The sequence below is a fragment of the Triturus cristatus genome, chromosome 3_1, assembly GCF_964204655.1.
Source record: "Triturus cristatus chromosome 3_1, aTriCri1.1, whole genome shotgun sequence".
NCBI classification, from domain to species: domain Eukaryota; kingdom Metazoa; phylum Chordata; class Amphibia; order Caudata; family Salamandridae; genus Triturus; species Triturus cristatus.
In genome coordinates, this window is record NC_140583.1 from 8,163,088 (window position 1) to 8,178,312 (window position 15,225).

Below are 15,225 nucleotides of genomic sequence, written 5' to 3' on the forward strand. Positions count from 1 at the left end.
AAGCAGGATTCCTAGGTGGGATGGTCTCTTTTCCATGTGAATCTAGACAGGATTACTAGGTAGGATGGTCTCTCTTCTCTGTGAATCTAGACATGATTCCTAGGTGGGATTGTCTCTCTTCTCTGTGAATCTAGACAGGATTCCTAGGTGGGATGGTCTCTCTTCTCTGTGAATCTAAGCAGGATTCCTAGGTGGGATGGTCTCTTTTCCATGTGAATCTATACAGGATTACTAGGTAGGATGGTCTCTCTTCTCTGTGAATCTAGATAGGATTCCTAGGTGGGATGGTCTCTCTTCTCTGTGAATCTAGACAGGATTCCTAGGTGGGATGGTCTCTCTTTTCTGTGAATCTAAGCAGGATTCATATGTGGGATGGTATCTCTTCTCTGTGAATCTAGAAAGGAGTTCTTGGTGGGATGGTCTCTCTTCTATGTGAATCTAGACAGGATTACTAGGTGGGATGATCTCTCTTCTCTTTGAATCTAGGCAGGATTCCTAGGTTGGATGGTCTCTTCTCTGTGAATCTAGACAGGATTCCTAGGTGGGATGGTCTCGCTTCTCTGTGAATCTAGACAGGATTCCTAGGTGGGATGGTCTCTCTTCTCTATGAATTTGGATAGGATTTGTTTATGTGTTATCTTGCTTCTCTGTGAATCTAGACAGGAGTCATATGTGGGATGGTCTCTCTTCTCTGTGAATCTAGGCAGGATTCCTAGGTGGGATGGTCGCGTTTCTCTATGAATCTAGACAGGATTCCTAGGTGGGATTGTCACTCATCTCCATGAATCTGGACAGGATTTCTTTGTGGAAGGTCTCTCTTCTCTATAGATGTGGAAAGGATTCCTTGATGAGATGGTCCCACTTCTCTATGAATCTGTACAGGATTCCTTGATGAGATGATCGCGTTTCTCTATGAATCTGGACAGGATTCCTAGGTGGGAGGGTCTCTCTTCTCCATGAATTTGGATAGGATTTGTTCATGTGTTATCTTGCTTCTCTGTGAATCTAGACAGGAGTCATATGTGGGATGGTCTCTCTTCTCTGTTAATCTAGGCAGGATTCCTAGGTGGGATGGGCTCTCTTCTCTGTGAGTCTAGGCGTGATTCCTAGGTTGGATGGTCTCCCTTCTCTGTGAATCTAGACAGGATTCCTAGGTGGGATGGACACTCTTCTCTGTGAATCTAGACAGGATTCCTAGGTGGGATTGTCTCTCTTCTCTGTGGATCTAGACAGGATTTCTAGGTGGGATGGTCTCTCTTCTCTGTGAATCTAAGCAGGATTCCTAGGTGGGATGGTCTCTCTTCTATGTGAATCTAGACAGGATAACTAGGTATGATGGTCTCTCTTCTCTGTGGATCTAGGCAGGACTCCTAGGTGGGATGGTCTCTCTTCTCTGTGAATCCAGGCATGATTCCTAGGTTGGATGGTCTCTCTTCTCTGTGAATCTAGACAGGATTCCTAGGTGGGATGGCCTCTCTTCTCTGTGAATCTAGACAGGATTCCTAGGTGGGATGGTCTCTCTTCTCTGTGAATCTAAGCAGGATTACTAGGTAGGATGGTCTCTCTTCTCTGTGAATCTAGACAGGATTCCTAGGCGGGATGGTCTCTCTTTTCTGTGAATCTAAGCAGGATTCATATGTGGGATGGTATCTCTTCTCTGTGAATCTAGACAGGATTCCTAGGTGGGATGGTCTCTCTTCTCTGTGAATCTAGGCCGGATTCCTAGGTGGGATGGTCTCTCTTCTCTGTGAATCCAGGCATGATTCCTAGGTTGGATGGTCTCTCTTCTCTGTGAATCTAGACAGGATTCCTAGGTGGGATGGCCTCTCTTCTCTGTGAATCTAGACAGGATTCCTAGGTGGGATGGTCTCTCTTCTCTGTGAATCTAAGCAGGATTACTAGGTAGGATGGTCTCTCTTCTCTGTGAATCTAGACAGGATTCCTAGGCGGGATGGTCTCTCTTTTCTGTGAATCTAAGCAGGATTCATATGTGGGATGGTATCTCTTCTCTGTGAATCTAGACAGGATTCCTAGGTGGGATGGTCTCTCTTCTCTGTGAATCTAGGCCGGATTCCTAGGTGGGATGGTCTCTCTTCTATGTGAATCTAGACAGGATTACTAGGTAGGATGGCCTCTCTTCTCTGTGAATCTAGACAGGATTCCTAGGTGGGATGGCCCCTCTTGTCTGTGAATCTAGAAAGGATTCCTAGGTGGGATGGTCTCTCTTCTCTGTGAATCTAAGCAGGATTCATATGTGGGAAGGTATCTCTTCTCTGTGCATCTAGACAGGATTCCTAGGTGGGATGGTCCCTCTTCTATGTGAATCTAGACAGGATTACTAGGTGGGATGGTCACTCTTCTCTGTGAATCTAGGCAGGATTCCTAGGTTGGATGGTCTCTTCTCTGTGAATCTAGAGCGGATTCCTAGGTGGGATGGTCTCTCTTCTCTGTGAATCTAGGCAGGATTCCTAGGTGTGATGGTCTCTCTTCTCTGTGAATCTAGACAGGATTCCTAGGTGGGATGGTCTCTCTTCTCTGTGAATCTAGACAGATTCCTAGGTGGGATGGTCTCTCTTCTCTGTGAATCTAAGCAGAATTCATATGTGGGGTGGTATCTCTTCTCTGTGAATCTAGACAGGATTCCTAGGTGGGATGGTCTCTCTTCTATGTGAATCTAGACAGGATTACTAGGTGGCATGGTCTCTCTTCTCTGTGAATCTAGGCAGGATTCCTAGGTTGGATGGTCTCTTCTCTGTGAATCTAGACAGGATTCCTAGGTGTGATGGTCTCTCTTCTTTGTGAATCTAGACAGGATTCCTAGGTGGGATGGTCTCTCTTCTCTGTGAATCTAGACAGGATTCCTAGGTGGGATTGTCGCTCTTCTCTGTGAATCTAGACAGGATTCCTAGGTGGGATGGTCTCTCTTCTCTGTGAATCTAGACAGGATTCCTTGGTGGGATGGTCTCTCTTCTCTGTGAATCTAGGCCGGATTCCTAGGTGGGATGGTCTCTCTTCTATGTGAATCTAGACAGGATTACTAGGTAGGATGGTCTCTCTTCTCTGTGAATCTAGACAGGATTCCTAGGTGGGATGGCCCCTCTTCTCTGTGAATCTAGAAAGGATTCCTAGGTGGGATGGTCTCTCTTCTCTGTGACTCTAAGCAGGATTCATATGTGGGAAGGTATCTCTTCTCTGTGAATCTAGACAGGATTCCTAGGTGGGATGGTCCCTCTTCTATGTGAATTTAGACAGGATTACTAGGTGGGATGGTCCCTCTTCTCTGTGAATCTTGGCAGGATTCCTAGGTTGGATGGTCTCTTCTCTGTGAATCTAGACAGGATTCCTAGGTGGGATGGTCTCTCTTCTCTGTGAATCTAGGCAGGATTCCTGGGTGGGATGGTCTCTCTTCTCTGTGAATCTAGACAGATTCCTAGGTGGGATGGTCTCTCTTCTCTGTGAATCTAAGCAGGATTCATATGTGGGGTGGTATCTCTTCTCTGTGAATCTAGACAGGATTCCTAGGTGGGATGGTCTCTCTTCTATATGAATCTAGACAGCATTACTAGGTAGGATGGTCTCTCTTCTCTGTGAATCTAGACAGGATTCCTAGGTGGGATGGCCCCTCTTGTCTGTGAATCTAGAAAGGATTCCTAGGTGGGATGGTCTCTCTTCTCTGTGAATCTAAGCAGGATTCATATGTGGGAAGGTATCTCTTCTCTGTGCATCTAGACAGGATTCCTAGGTGGGATGGTCCCTCTTCTATGTGAATCTAGACAGGATTACTAGGTGGGATGGTCACTCTTCTCTGTGAATCTAGGCAGGATTCCTAGGTTGGATGGTCTCTTCTCTGTGAATCTAGAGCGGATTCCTAGGTGGGATGGTCTCTCTTCTCTGTGAATCTAGGCAGGATTCCTAGGTGTGATGGTCTCTCTTCTCTGTGAATCTAGACAGGATTCCTAGGTGGGATGGTCTCTCTTCTCTGTGAATCTAGACAGATTCCTAGGTGGGATGGTCTCTCTTCTCTGTGAATCTAAGCAGGATTCATATGTGGGGTGGTATCTCTTCTCTGTGAATCTAGACAGGATTCCTAGGTGGGATGGTCTCTCTTCTATGTGAATCTAGACAGGATTACTAGGTGGCATGGTCTCTCTTCTCTGTGAATCTAGGCAGGATTCCTAGGTTGGATGGTCTCTTCTCTGTGAATCTAGACAGGATTCCTAGGTGTGATGGTCTCTCTTCTTTGTGAATCTAGACAGGATTCCTAGGTGGGATGGTCTCTCTTCTCTGTGAATCTAGACAGGATTCCTAGGTGGGATTGTCGCTCTTCTCTGTGAATCTAGACAGGATTCCTAGGTGGGATGGTCTCTCTTCTCTGTGAATCTAGACAGGATTCCTTGGTGGGATGGTCTCTCTTCTCTGTGAATCTAGGCCGGATTCCTAGGTGGGATGGTCTCTCTTCTATGTGAATCTAGACAGGATTACTAGGTAGGATGGTCTCTCTTCTCTGTGAATCTAGACAGGATTCCTAGGTGGGATGGCCCCTCTTCTCTGTGAATCTAGAAAGGATTCCTAGGTGGGATGGTCTCTCTTCTCTGTGACTCTAAGCAGGATTCATATGTGGGAAGGTATCTCTTCTCTGTGAATCTAGACAGGATTCCTAGGTGGGATGGTCCCTCTTCTATGTGAATCTAGACAAGATTACTAGGTGGGATGGTCCCTCTTCTCTGTGAATCTTGGCAGGATTCCTAGGTTGGATGGTCTCTTCTCTGTGAATCTAGACAGGATTCCTAGGTGGGATGGTCTCTCTTCTCTGTGAATCTAGGCAGGATTCCTAGGTGGGATGGTCTCTCTTCTCTGTGAATCTAGACAGATTCCTAGGTGGGATGGTCTCTCTTCTCTGTGAATCTAAGCAGGATTCATATGTGGGGTGGTATCTCTTCTCTGTGAATCTAGACAGGATTCCTAGGTGGGATGGTCTCTCTTCTATGTGAATCTAGACAGGATTACTAGGTGGCATTGTCTCTTCTCTGTGAATCTAGGTAGGATTCCTAGGTTGGATGGTCTCTTCTCTGTGAATCTAGACAGAATTCCTAGGTGTGATGGTCTCTCTTCTTTGTGAATCTAGACAGGATTCCTAGGTGGGATGGTCTCTCTTCTCTGTGAATCTAGACAGGATTCCTAGGTGGAATTGTCGCTCTTCTCTGTGAATCTAGACAGGATTCCTAGGTGGGATGGTCTCTCTTCTCTGTGAATCTAGACAGGATTCCTAGGTGTGATGGTCTCTCTTCTCTGTGAATCTAGGCCGGATTCCTAGGTGGGATGGTCTCTCTTCTATGTGAATCTAGACAGGATTACTAGGTAGGATGGTCTCTCTTCTCTGTGAATCTAGACAGGATTCCTAGGTGGGATGGCCCCTCTTCTCTGTGAATCTAGAAAGGATTCCTAGGTGGGATGGTCTCTCTTCTCTGTGACTCTAAGCAGGATTCATATGTGGGAAGGTATCTCTTCTCTGTGAATCTAGACAGGATTCCTAGGTGGGTTGGTCCCTCTTCTATGTGAATTTAGACAGGATTACTAGGTGGGATGGTCCCTCTTCTCTGTGAATCTAGGCAGGATTCCTAGGTTGGATGGTCTCTTCTCTGTGAATCTAGACAGGATTCCTAGGTGGGATGGTCTCTCTTCTCTGTGAATCTAGGCAGGATTCCTAGGTGTGATGGTCTCTCTTCTCTGTGAATCTAGACAGGATTCCTAGGTGGGATGGTCTCTCTTCTCTGTGAATCTAGACAGGGTTCCTAGGTGGGATGGTCTCTCTTCTCTGTGAGTCTAAGCAGGATTCCTAGGTGGGATGGTCTCTCTTCTATGTGAATCTAGACAGGATTACTAGGTAGGATGGTCTCTCTTCTCTGTGATACTAGACAGGATTCCTAGGTGGGATGGTCTCTCTTCTCTGTGACTCTAAGCAGATTCCTAGGTGGGATGGTCTCTCTTCCCTGTGAATCTAAGCAGGATTCATATGTGGGGTGGTATCTCTTCTCTGTGAATCTAGACAGGATTCCTAGGTGGAATGGTCTCTCTTCTATGTGAATCTAGACAGGATTATTAGGTGGCATTGTCTCTCTTCTCTGTGAATCTAGGCAGGATTCCTAGGTTGGATGGTCTCTTCTCTGTGAATCTAGACAGGATTCCTAGGTGTGATGGTCTATCTTCTTTGTGAATCTAGACAGGATTCCTAGGTGGGATGGTCTCTCTTCTCTGTGAATCTAGACAGGATTCCTAGGTGGGACTGTCGCTCTTCTTTGTGAATCTAGACAGGATTCCTAGGTGGGATGGTCTCTCTTCTCTGTGAATCTAGACAGGATTCCTAGGTGGGATGGTCTCTCTTCTCTGTGAATCTAGGCCGGATTCCTAGGTGGGATGGTCTCTCTTCTATGTGAATCTAGACAGGATTACTAGGTAGGATGGTCTCTCTTCTCTGTGAATCTAGACAGGATTCCTAGGTGGGATGGCCCCTCTACTCTGTGAATCTAGAAAGGATTCCTAAGTGGGATGGTCTCTCTTCTCTGTGACTCTAAGCAGGATTCATATGTGGGAAGGTATCTTTTCTCTGTGAATCTAGACAGGATTCCTAGGTGGGATGGTCCCTCTTCTATGTGAATCTAGACAGGATTACTAGGTGGGATGGTCCCTCTTCTCTGTGAATCTAGGCAGGATTCCTAGGTTGGATGGTCTCTTCTCTGTGAATCTAGACAGGATTCCTAGGTGGGATGGTCTCTCTTCTCTGTGAATCTAGGCAGGATTCCTAGGTGTGATGGTCTCTCTTCTCTGTGAATCTAGACAGGATTCCTAGGTGGGATGGTCTCTCTTCTCTGTGAATCTAGACAGATTCCTAGGTGGGATGGTCTCTCTTCTCTGTGAATCTAAGCAGGATTCCTAGGTGGGATGGTCTCTCTTCTATGTGAATCTAGACAGATTACTAGGTAGGATGGTCTCTCTTCTCTGTGATACTAGACAGGATTCCTAGGTGGGATGGTCCCTCTTCTCTGTGAATCTAGACAGGATTCCTAGGTGGGATGGTCTCTCTTCTCTGTGAATCTAAGCAGGATTCATATGTGGGGTGGTATCTCTTCTCTGTGAATCTAGACAGGATTCCTAGGTGGGATGGTCTCTCTTCTATGTGAATCTAGACAGGATTACTAGGTGGCATGGTCTCTCTTCTCTGTGAATCTAGGCAGGATTCCTAGGTTGGATGGTCTCTTCTCTGTGAATCTAGACAGGATTCCTAGGTGGGATGGTCTCTCTTCTCTGTGAATCTAGGCAGGATTCCTAGGTGTGATGGTCTCTCTTCTCTGTGAATCTAGACAGGATTCCTAGGTGGGATGATCTCTCTTCTCTGTGAATCTAGACAGGATTCCTAGGTGGGATTGTCGCTCCTCTCTGTGAATCTAGATAGGATTCCTAGGTGGGATGGTCTCTCTTCTCTGTGAATTTAGCAGGATTCCTAGGTGGGATGGTCTCTCTTCTATGTGAATCTAGACAGGATTACTAGGTAGGATAGTCTCTATTCTCTGTGAATCTAGACAGGATTACTAGGTGGGATGGTCTCTTGTCTCTGTGAATCTAGGTAGGATTCCTAGGTGGGATGGTCTCTCTTCTCTGTGAATCTAGACTGGATTACTAGGTGGGATGGTCTCTCTTCTCTGTGAATCTAGACAGGATTACTAGGTGGGATGGTCTCTCTTCTATGTGAATCTAGACAGGATTACTAGGTGGGATGGTCTCTCTTCTCTGTGAATCTAGGCAGGATTCCTAGGTGTGATGGTCTCTCTTCTCTGTGAATCTAGACAGGATTCCTAGGTGGGATGATCTCTCTTCTCTGTGAATCTAGACAGGATTCCTAGGTGGGATTGTCGCTCCTCTCTGTGAATCTAGATAGGATTCCTAGGTGGGATGGTCTCTCTTCTCTGTGAATTTAGCAGGATTCCTAGGTGGGATGGTCTCTCTTCTATGTGAATCTAGACAGGATTACTAGGTAGGATAGTCTCTATTCTCTGTGAATCTAGACAGGATTACTAGGTGGGATGGTCTCTTGTCTCTGTGAATCTAGGTAGGATTCCTAGGTGGGATGGTCTCTCTTCTCTGTGAATCTAGACTGGATTACTAGGTGGGATGGTCTCTCTTCTCTGTGAATCTAGACAGGATTACTAGGTGGGATGGTCTCTCTTCTATGTGAATCTAGACAGGATTACTAGGTGGGATGGTCTCTCTTCTCTGTGAATCTAGGCAGGATTCCTAGGTTGGATGGTCTCTCTTCTCTGTGAATCTAGACAGGATTCCTAGGTGGGATGGCCTTAAGAAAGATTTGATCCTGCATGGAATGCTGGTATTGGCATCAATAGACAGGATAAGGGAGTCAAACCCAACAGAAGCGATCGCAGCAGAGGCTCTAACTAGGACCTGACTGCGTCCATCCCACGTGGCTCTTGGTCGTCCCTCGGACTCCACACTCAGCCAATCAGAATTCTCAGAGAGCGGACCCTACTGCTGTCTGTATCCGGGCTCAGTGGTGGGGACATGAATCCTAAAAAGAGGGTGGGTGTTTTTTTTCACCTGTGTTGGGTGCTAAGTGTACTCTGTTCACATGCAGTCAGATTTCCAGAGTTCCTTCTATTTCCTCTTATTATGCAGATGATAACCACTGTTAAAGAACAAAGCAGAGGGCCATAACACCGAATAATGATCTATCATGGCAGCAGACAGAGATGCTGCCCTCTATGAGCAGCAGGTACAAAGGTCCAGCGCTAGCTGCTACCCTCTATCTGTTCACAGGCCCTTGGGCTCCCAGGGGACACAGGGGATATGGTCACTCCGAGCGTCGGCTCACCTCCATCACCTGCTTGGCTTTACTCCTGCTTCGATACTCCAGGTGCACAGAGCTCCCACTGGCCGTCCGCGGAATCAAGACGTTAGAAGCCCCTGAGCCCTTTTCATTGGTTCCCTGTAAATGGAAGACACAGCTATGGGTTACAAGCAGAGGATACACACGATACATACCAAGCAAGCTGCCCACATACATACATTCATACATACATACATACATGTGCAGACACAGAGGGCCTGAGAACATCAGACGTGTGACATCATCAGAGATACAGCTACAGAGGGTGTGACATCATTAAAGGCACAGAGGGTGTGGCATCATCAGAGGTACAGCTACAGAGGGTGTGACATCATCAGAGGCACAGAGGGTGTGACATCACCAGAGGCACAGAGGGTGTGACATCATCAGAGGCACAGAGGGTGTGACATCAGAGGTTCAGGAAAAGAGGGCGAGACATAATCAGAGGTACTGGGACAGAGGGTGTGACGATCTGAGGACGCCTACGTGCTATTGAAGGACTTTGATGTTTCGAGCGCTGGGACACCATAAAGAATTACAACAGCGTGTCTCTGTATTTTTGGGATTCTACCTATATCTGGTTTTGGATGGAAAAGAAATACCCTGGTGATCTTTAAGCAATTTACTTCTTAAAGATATATGGAGCACTACGGAATTATTGTTGGATGTACCCTAGCCTCACACTACACTTAGTGGGACTTGGAGTCTAACATTATTGGACATCTACAGACAAACAGATAAAAAAAGAGAAAAGGAAGAAATTATACTGTGATTACGTTTTACAGCACAAACAGCAGGCTTTGTAGGTCGATATTGTTCCCCTAAACAGATACCCCATGTTTTGAGAACTTGCGCTAAGAGAAGTAGCTGGTCCTGAAGAAGGTGGTTCTCACGTTTCCTTTTACCACCGAAACGCGTTGACCAAATCTCACTGTAGATCCTACAAATTTTTGTAGCAGCTCCCTCTTGGAGGCCATCAGGATTACCTTATCACTCATTGTGTGCTAAGTGGGAAAACTACTGATATATATGTGCAAGGAATGTCTGGTATGTGTTTGTATGAATGAAGAGTTTGTATGTGCAGTGTTCTTCTCCCTGGGCTTTGTTTGGTTTTTTGTCATGAATTGGAATAATACCTTTGTATTAATAAACGGACATGAATAATGTGTAAAGTATAGTGATGATGTTATTTATGAAAAATTGATTTATTTGTTCAAAATTGATTATATTTTCATAAAGAAAAAATGAAAATATAAAAATACGATAAATAAAAATATAAAGAATACAATTTGGTGTTTTTTGTGTGCTAGCTCATATTTAGGAAATTGTTACATAGGTCAAGAGGGAGTATTATTTGTTAGATTGGTGACATCACCAGAGGCCCAGAGGGTGTGACATCATCAGAGGCACAGCTACATAGGGGGGGACATCATGAGAGGTACAGACACAGAGTTGTGACATCATTAAAGGAACAGAGGATATGATATCACCAGAGGAAGAGAGGGTGTGACATTTTCACAGACAGGGCTACAGAGGGTGTGGCATCATCTGAGATACAGACACAGATGAAGTGACATCATCAGAGGGATAGACACAGAGGGTGTGACATCATCAGAGGTAAATGCACAGAGAGTGTGACATCATTAGAGGTACATGCAAAGAGGGTGCGACATTAGAGGTATAGCTACAGAGGGGCGACATCGCCAAAGACACCAAGGATGTGACATCATCAGAGGTACAGAGGGTGTGACATCACGAGAGGCACAGAGGATGTGACATCACCAGTGGAAGAGAGGGTGTGACATCATCAGAGGCACAGAGGGTGTAAAATCATGAGAGGGACAGGCAAAGAGAGTGACACATCAGACGTACAGGCAGAGAGTGTGATATCATCAGAGGTACAGGCACCGAGAGAAGTACATCATCAGAAGCACAGGCACAGAGGGTGTGACATCATCAGATGCGCATTAACAGAGAGGGACATCATCAGACATACAGGCACAGAGGTTGTAACATCATCAGACATACAGGCACAGAGGGTGTGACATCATCAGTGTGAGAAGGTGGCCTGGCATATGCTGTCCACTAGTTATAGTGGGCACCTTGCACCAGTCCAAACAACCCTTACTGATGATAGGTTTAAAGACAACCTTTATTGAAAGCTATCCTAGTGGTAGCTATGGAGAGCAGCCTTCAGGCTAAGTCTTGAAGGAGTGTAAAGCAGCTTGGTTTACCAGATTATAACCTCTTGAATTACTAAATGAAAGGAGAACCACACAAGGTATATATAAAATATATGTATTTATTTCTAAACACTCACTACTAATCTCTTTATGAGATTAGAGTCCAAAATACACAATAATACAGTTCTAAAAAGACAGTAAATAGCACAATATACAATGCGCCCTAGGGGCGGACCAAACCATATATGAAGTAAGTGGTATAAGAACCACTACTTGACTAGACACAGTGCCTAGAGCACGTAGAATCGCTGGGACCCCAAGGAACCACCCAAGGTAGTGACACAGGAGACCCACAGGGGACGCGTGCAGTGTGAGAACACAGGCGCGAGCCCCGTACTATTCTATGGGAAAGTTGCGGTTAGAATTTAAGAAGTTAAGGACACTTAGGAGAGGACTTTGAGCAAACCCCTTTAGAATTACAGGGTTCTAGCGCCAGCACCCATGGGAGCACCGAAGTACTCGAGTTACCTCACCCAGGGAAGCTGGGTGCATAGGTGTCAAATGGTGTCGGGAATCATGGTTGATCTCAATGGCGATCTGCTGCATAGTGCTGCTGCCGGGAAGAAGAAAGGTGTCCGGTGTGATCCAAGCCTGGATCGAAGATCAGAAGAACGTGAATGCAGAGGGGACAGAGTCTGGGTCACTTGCCAGCGACCAGCGGCACGATAGACGAATGCCAACCGATGTCGGGTGATTCAGGTGCGAAGAGGTGAAGCTTGACTCTGCCGCCACGAGGACCAGGAGGCATCAACGATGACCAGGAGCTGGATTCGAGCTGTCCCATGAAGGATGTCGAGTGCTGCAGTGTCGGTGCCCGGATTGGACACAACAAGCCTCGGCAACAGCAACCCACGCAGGAAGAGAAAAGATGCTTCGGTGCAGACCAGCAAGTCCTGGTGACTCCCCAAGCGATGGAGAGTCAGGGCATGTCTGGAGCAACAGGTAAGCCCAATTAGAAGTAAAGTTGCCTTCACAGGAACCCACCAGTCGACGGACTAGGGATTGCGAAGGGACCTCGAGAGAAAACACAAAGGGCCTGCTCACTGAACACTCGTGGAGTGTAGGCGGACAATCTTCGGTGCAAATGCTGCTCGGGGTCAGGGCTACAAGTAACCCAAACCTCAGCTGCAGAAGTCGTTGTAAAGAATAAGGTACTTACCTTCGGTAACGCTTTTTCTAGTGGATACAGTATCTGCCTGTGGATTCCTCACCTTATGAATATCCTCTGCACCAGCATTCCTCGGAAACTTTTTCTCCTAGCTCTCCACGCCGATGAGGTCGTCACAATGTCATGGCTCCGCACGCGGCTCAGCGTGACATCACTGGAGCCGTAAGAGGGCCACGTTGGCATGATGACGTCAGTTCCACCCATTTTTTCCATGCCACCGAGGCGAAACGGGCGGACCGACCATATAGACAATGCATACATAGTACACAGTATTCACACAAATACACACAGTGTAAAGTGAAAAGGGAAAGCAAAAGAAAGCAAGCATTTCCTTTAAGCCTACAGAAAGGCAAACAGAGGCAATACAGAATAACAATATGAAACAACATATTAACGAATACCTCTTTTAAGGTATAAAAGGGTGGACAACGGGGAGTCAGGTGGGACAGTAAGGAATTCACAGGTTGATACTGTATCCACCAGAAAAAGCGTTACCGAAGGTAAGTTACTTGTTCTTCTGATGGATACATCTGCCTGTGGATTCCTCACCTTATGGATAGAATCCCACAGCAGTCCCACTCCTGGAGTAGGGTGTCCACCCTTCTATACCAAAAAGTCCTGCAAAACAGAGCGCGCAAAATGGCCGTCCCTCCTCACTTCAGAATCTAAGCAGTAATGCTTCGCGAAAGTGTGGAGGGAGGCCCAAGTTGCGGCCTTACAGATGTCCAGCACATGAACACCTCTGGACAAGGCAGAAGTAGATGACTTAGCCCTGGTGGAATGAGCTCTAATGCCTCCAGGAGGCTCCTTACCGGCCAGAGCGTAGCAGATCTTGATGCACAAGATGGTCCACCTGGATAGAGTGCGCTTGTGCACCGCCTTGCCCTTCATGCGTCCAACGTAGCCCACAAAGAGCTGATCGTCCTGCCGCAAGTCCTTCGTTCTATCCAGATAGAAACTAAACGCCCTCTTAGGATCCAAGCGATGAAGCCTTTCCTCCTTGGAAGGGTGAGGGGGAGGATAGAAAGTAGGAAGGGTAATGGACTGTTCCAGATGGAAGGGAGTTACCACCTTAGGCAGAAAAGCAGCCCTGGTCCTGAGAACCATCCTTTCAACATGTATGGTCAAAAACGGAGGCTTTGAACTCAAAGCCTGGAGCTTACTCACCCTCCTAGCCGAGGTGATAGCCACAAGGAAGACCGTTTTGAATGACAGCTGTCTCAAAGGACAACTATGCATAGGTTCGAAAGGGGAATCCATTAAGAATGTTAAAACTAGATTCAAATCCCATTGGGGCACAATGAAGGGAGTAGGTGGAAACATATTAGCATATTAGTAAGGCCCTTAATAAACCTTAAAACAACAGGAGATTTGAAGAGCGACGGCTGATCAGGCAGACAAAGAAATGCCGATAAAGCCAACAAATAACCTTTAACAGTAGCCACAGCACAACCCTGCTGGGCCAAATACAGCGAAAAACAAAGAACATCAGGGAGATGAGCCTTTAAAGGATCAATAGACCTCTCTCTACACCATTTAACAAATTTTAGCCACCTGTAGGAGTAAATGGACTTAGTGGAGTGTCGCATGGCCGATAAGATAACATCCACCACATCAGGCAGGAGAGAGAAGGAACTCAGGTTGCCCCGTTCAATCTCCAGGCATGAAGGTGCAGGCTCTGGAGGTGGGGGTGAAGAACCTGCCCCTGCGACTGCGTGAGGTCTACGTTGAGAGGGAGACAGAGCGGAGGGTGCGATGAGAGGTGAAGTAGATTTGTGTACCACACCCTTCTTGGCCAATCCAAGGCGATCAATATGACTTGGACCCGGTCTTGGCGAATCTTCCTGAGAACCGCGGAATCAAGGGTATGAGAGGAAACGCGTAAAGGAGTTGTGAGCTCCAACTCAACTGAAACGTGTCCCCCAACGCCCCCTACATCGGAAACTGGAGACTGCAGAATGATGGGCAGTGCACATTCTCTCGAGTGGCAAACAGGTCCACCCGAGGAGTCCCCCACGTCCGGAAGATGTGTCGAGCTACCTCCGGATGAAGCCTCCGCTCGTGGTCGGCAGAGAACTGCTGACTGAGACTGTCTGCACGCACGTTCAGCACCCCGGCAAGATGATTTGCCATCAAGCAAATCTGATGGTCCTGAGCACAGGACCAAAGACGCAATGCCTCTCTGCAGAGACGGTACGAACCTACTCCTCCCTGCTTGTTGACATACCACATCGCAGCAGTGTTGTCCGTCAGGACTTGAACCGAATGACCTCGAAGGGAAGGGCGAAAGGCCTAGAGCGCCAAACGTATCGCACGCAATTCCAAAAGATTGATATGAGACACTCTTTCCTCTGGAGACCAAAGACCCTTGATCTCCAGATCCCCAAGATGAGCACCCCACCCTAGTGTAGAGGCATCCGTTATCACTGTGGCCAACGATGGAGGAAGATTAAAGGGCTTTCCTTGAGACAGATTGCCCTCCACACTCCACCAAGACAGATCTGCTGCAGCTTCTCTGGAGATCCTGACAGACTCCCTCAGATGTCTGTTGTGCTGCCAATGCCTGCGGAGGCACCACTGGAGTGCCCTCATGTGCCAGCTTGCATGGTTGACCAACAGAATGCAGGAGACGAACAGACCGAGCAGGCGTAGGACCTTCAGAACTGGAACAACCGCTCCATCGCAGAACAAAGGAATTATTTCCTGAATGTCGAGAATCCTTTGAGGAGGAGGAAAAGCTCGACAAACAGTGGTATCCAGTACCGCCCCTATAAACAGGCTGCGCTGAGAGGGCACTAGGTGAGACTTGGGTACATTTATCGAAAAACCCAATTTGAACAAAAGCTGAGTTGTTACCTGCAGATGACGATGTACCATCTCTGGCAACTCTGCCTTCAGAAGCCAGTCATCCAGGTAGG

At 47.0% G+C, this 15,225-nt stretch overlaps 1 protein-coding gene across 5 annotated transcripts in view; it reads right to left on the minus strand.

Moving 5' to 3' along the window:
- Nucleotides 1-15,225, minus strand: part of AGBL2 (AGBL carboxypeptidase 2) — a 1,238,365-nt gene that overhangs the window by 430,544 nt on the left and 792,596 nt on the right. For all 5 annotated transcript variants that reach the window (XR_014979319.1, XR_014979321.1, XR_014979320.1 and 2 more), the window contains exon 15: nucleotides 8,882-8,995. Coding sequence is in view for 2 of the 5 variants with exons in the window: in XM_085646520.1 (XP_085502646.1) it covers nucleotides 8,882-8,995 (114 nt within the window). In the remaining 3 variants the exon portion in view is untranslated. The remainder of the gene's footprint in view (nucleotides 1-8,881; nucleotides 8,996-15,225) is intronic.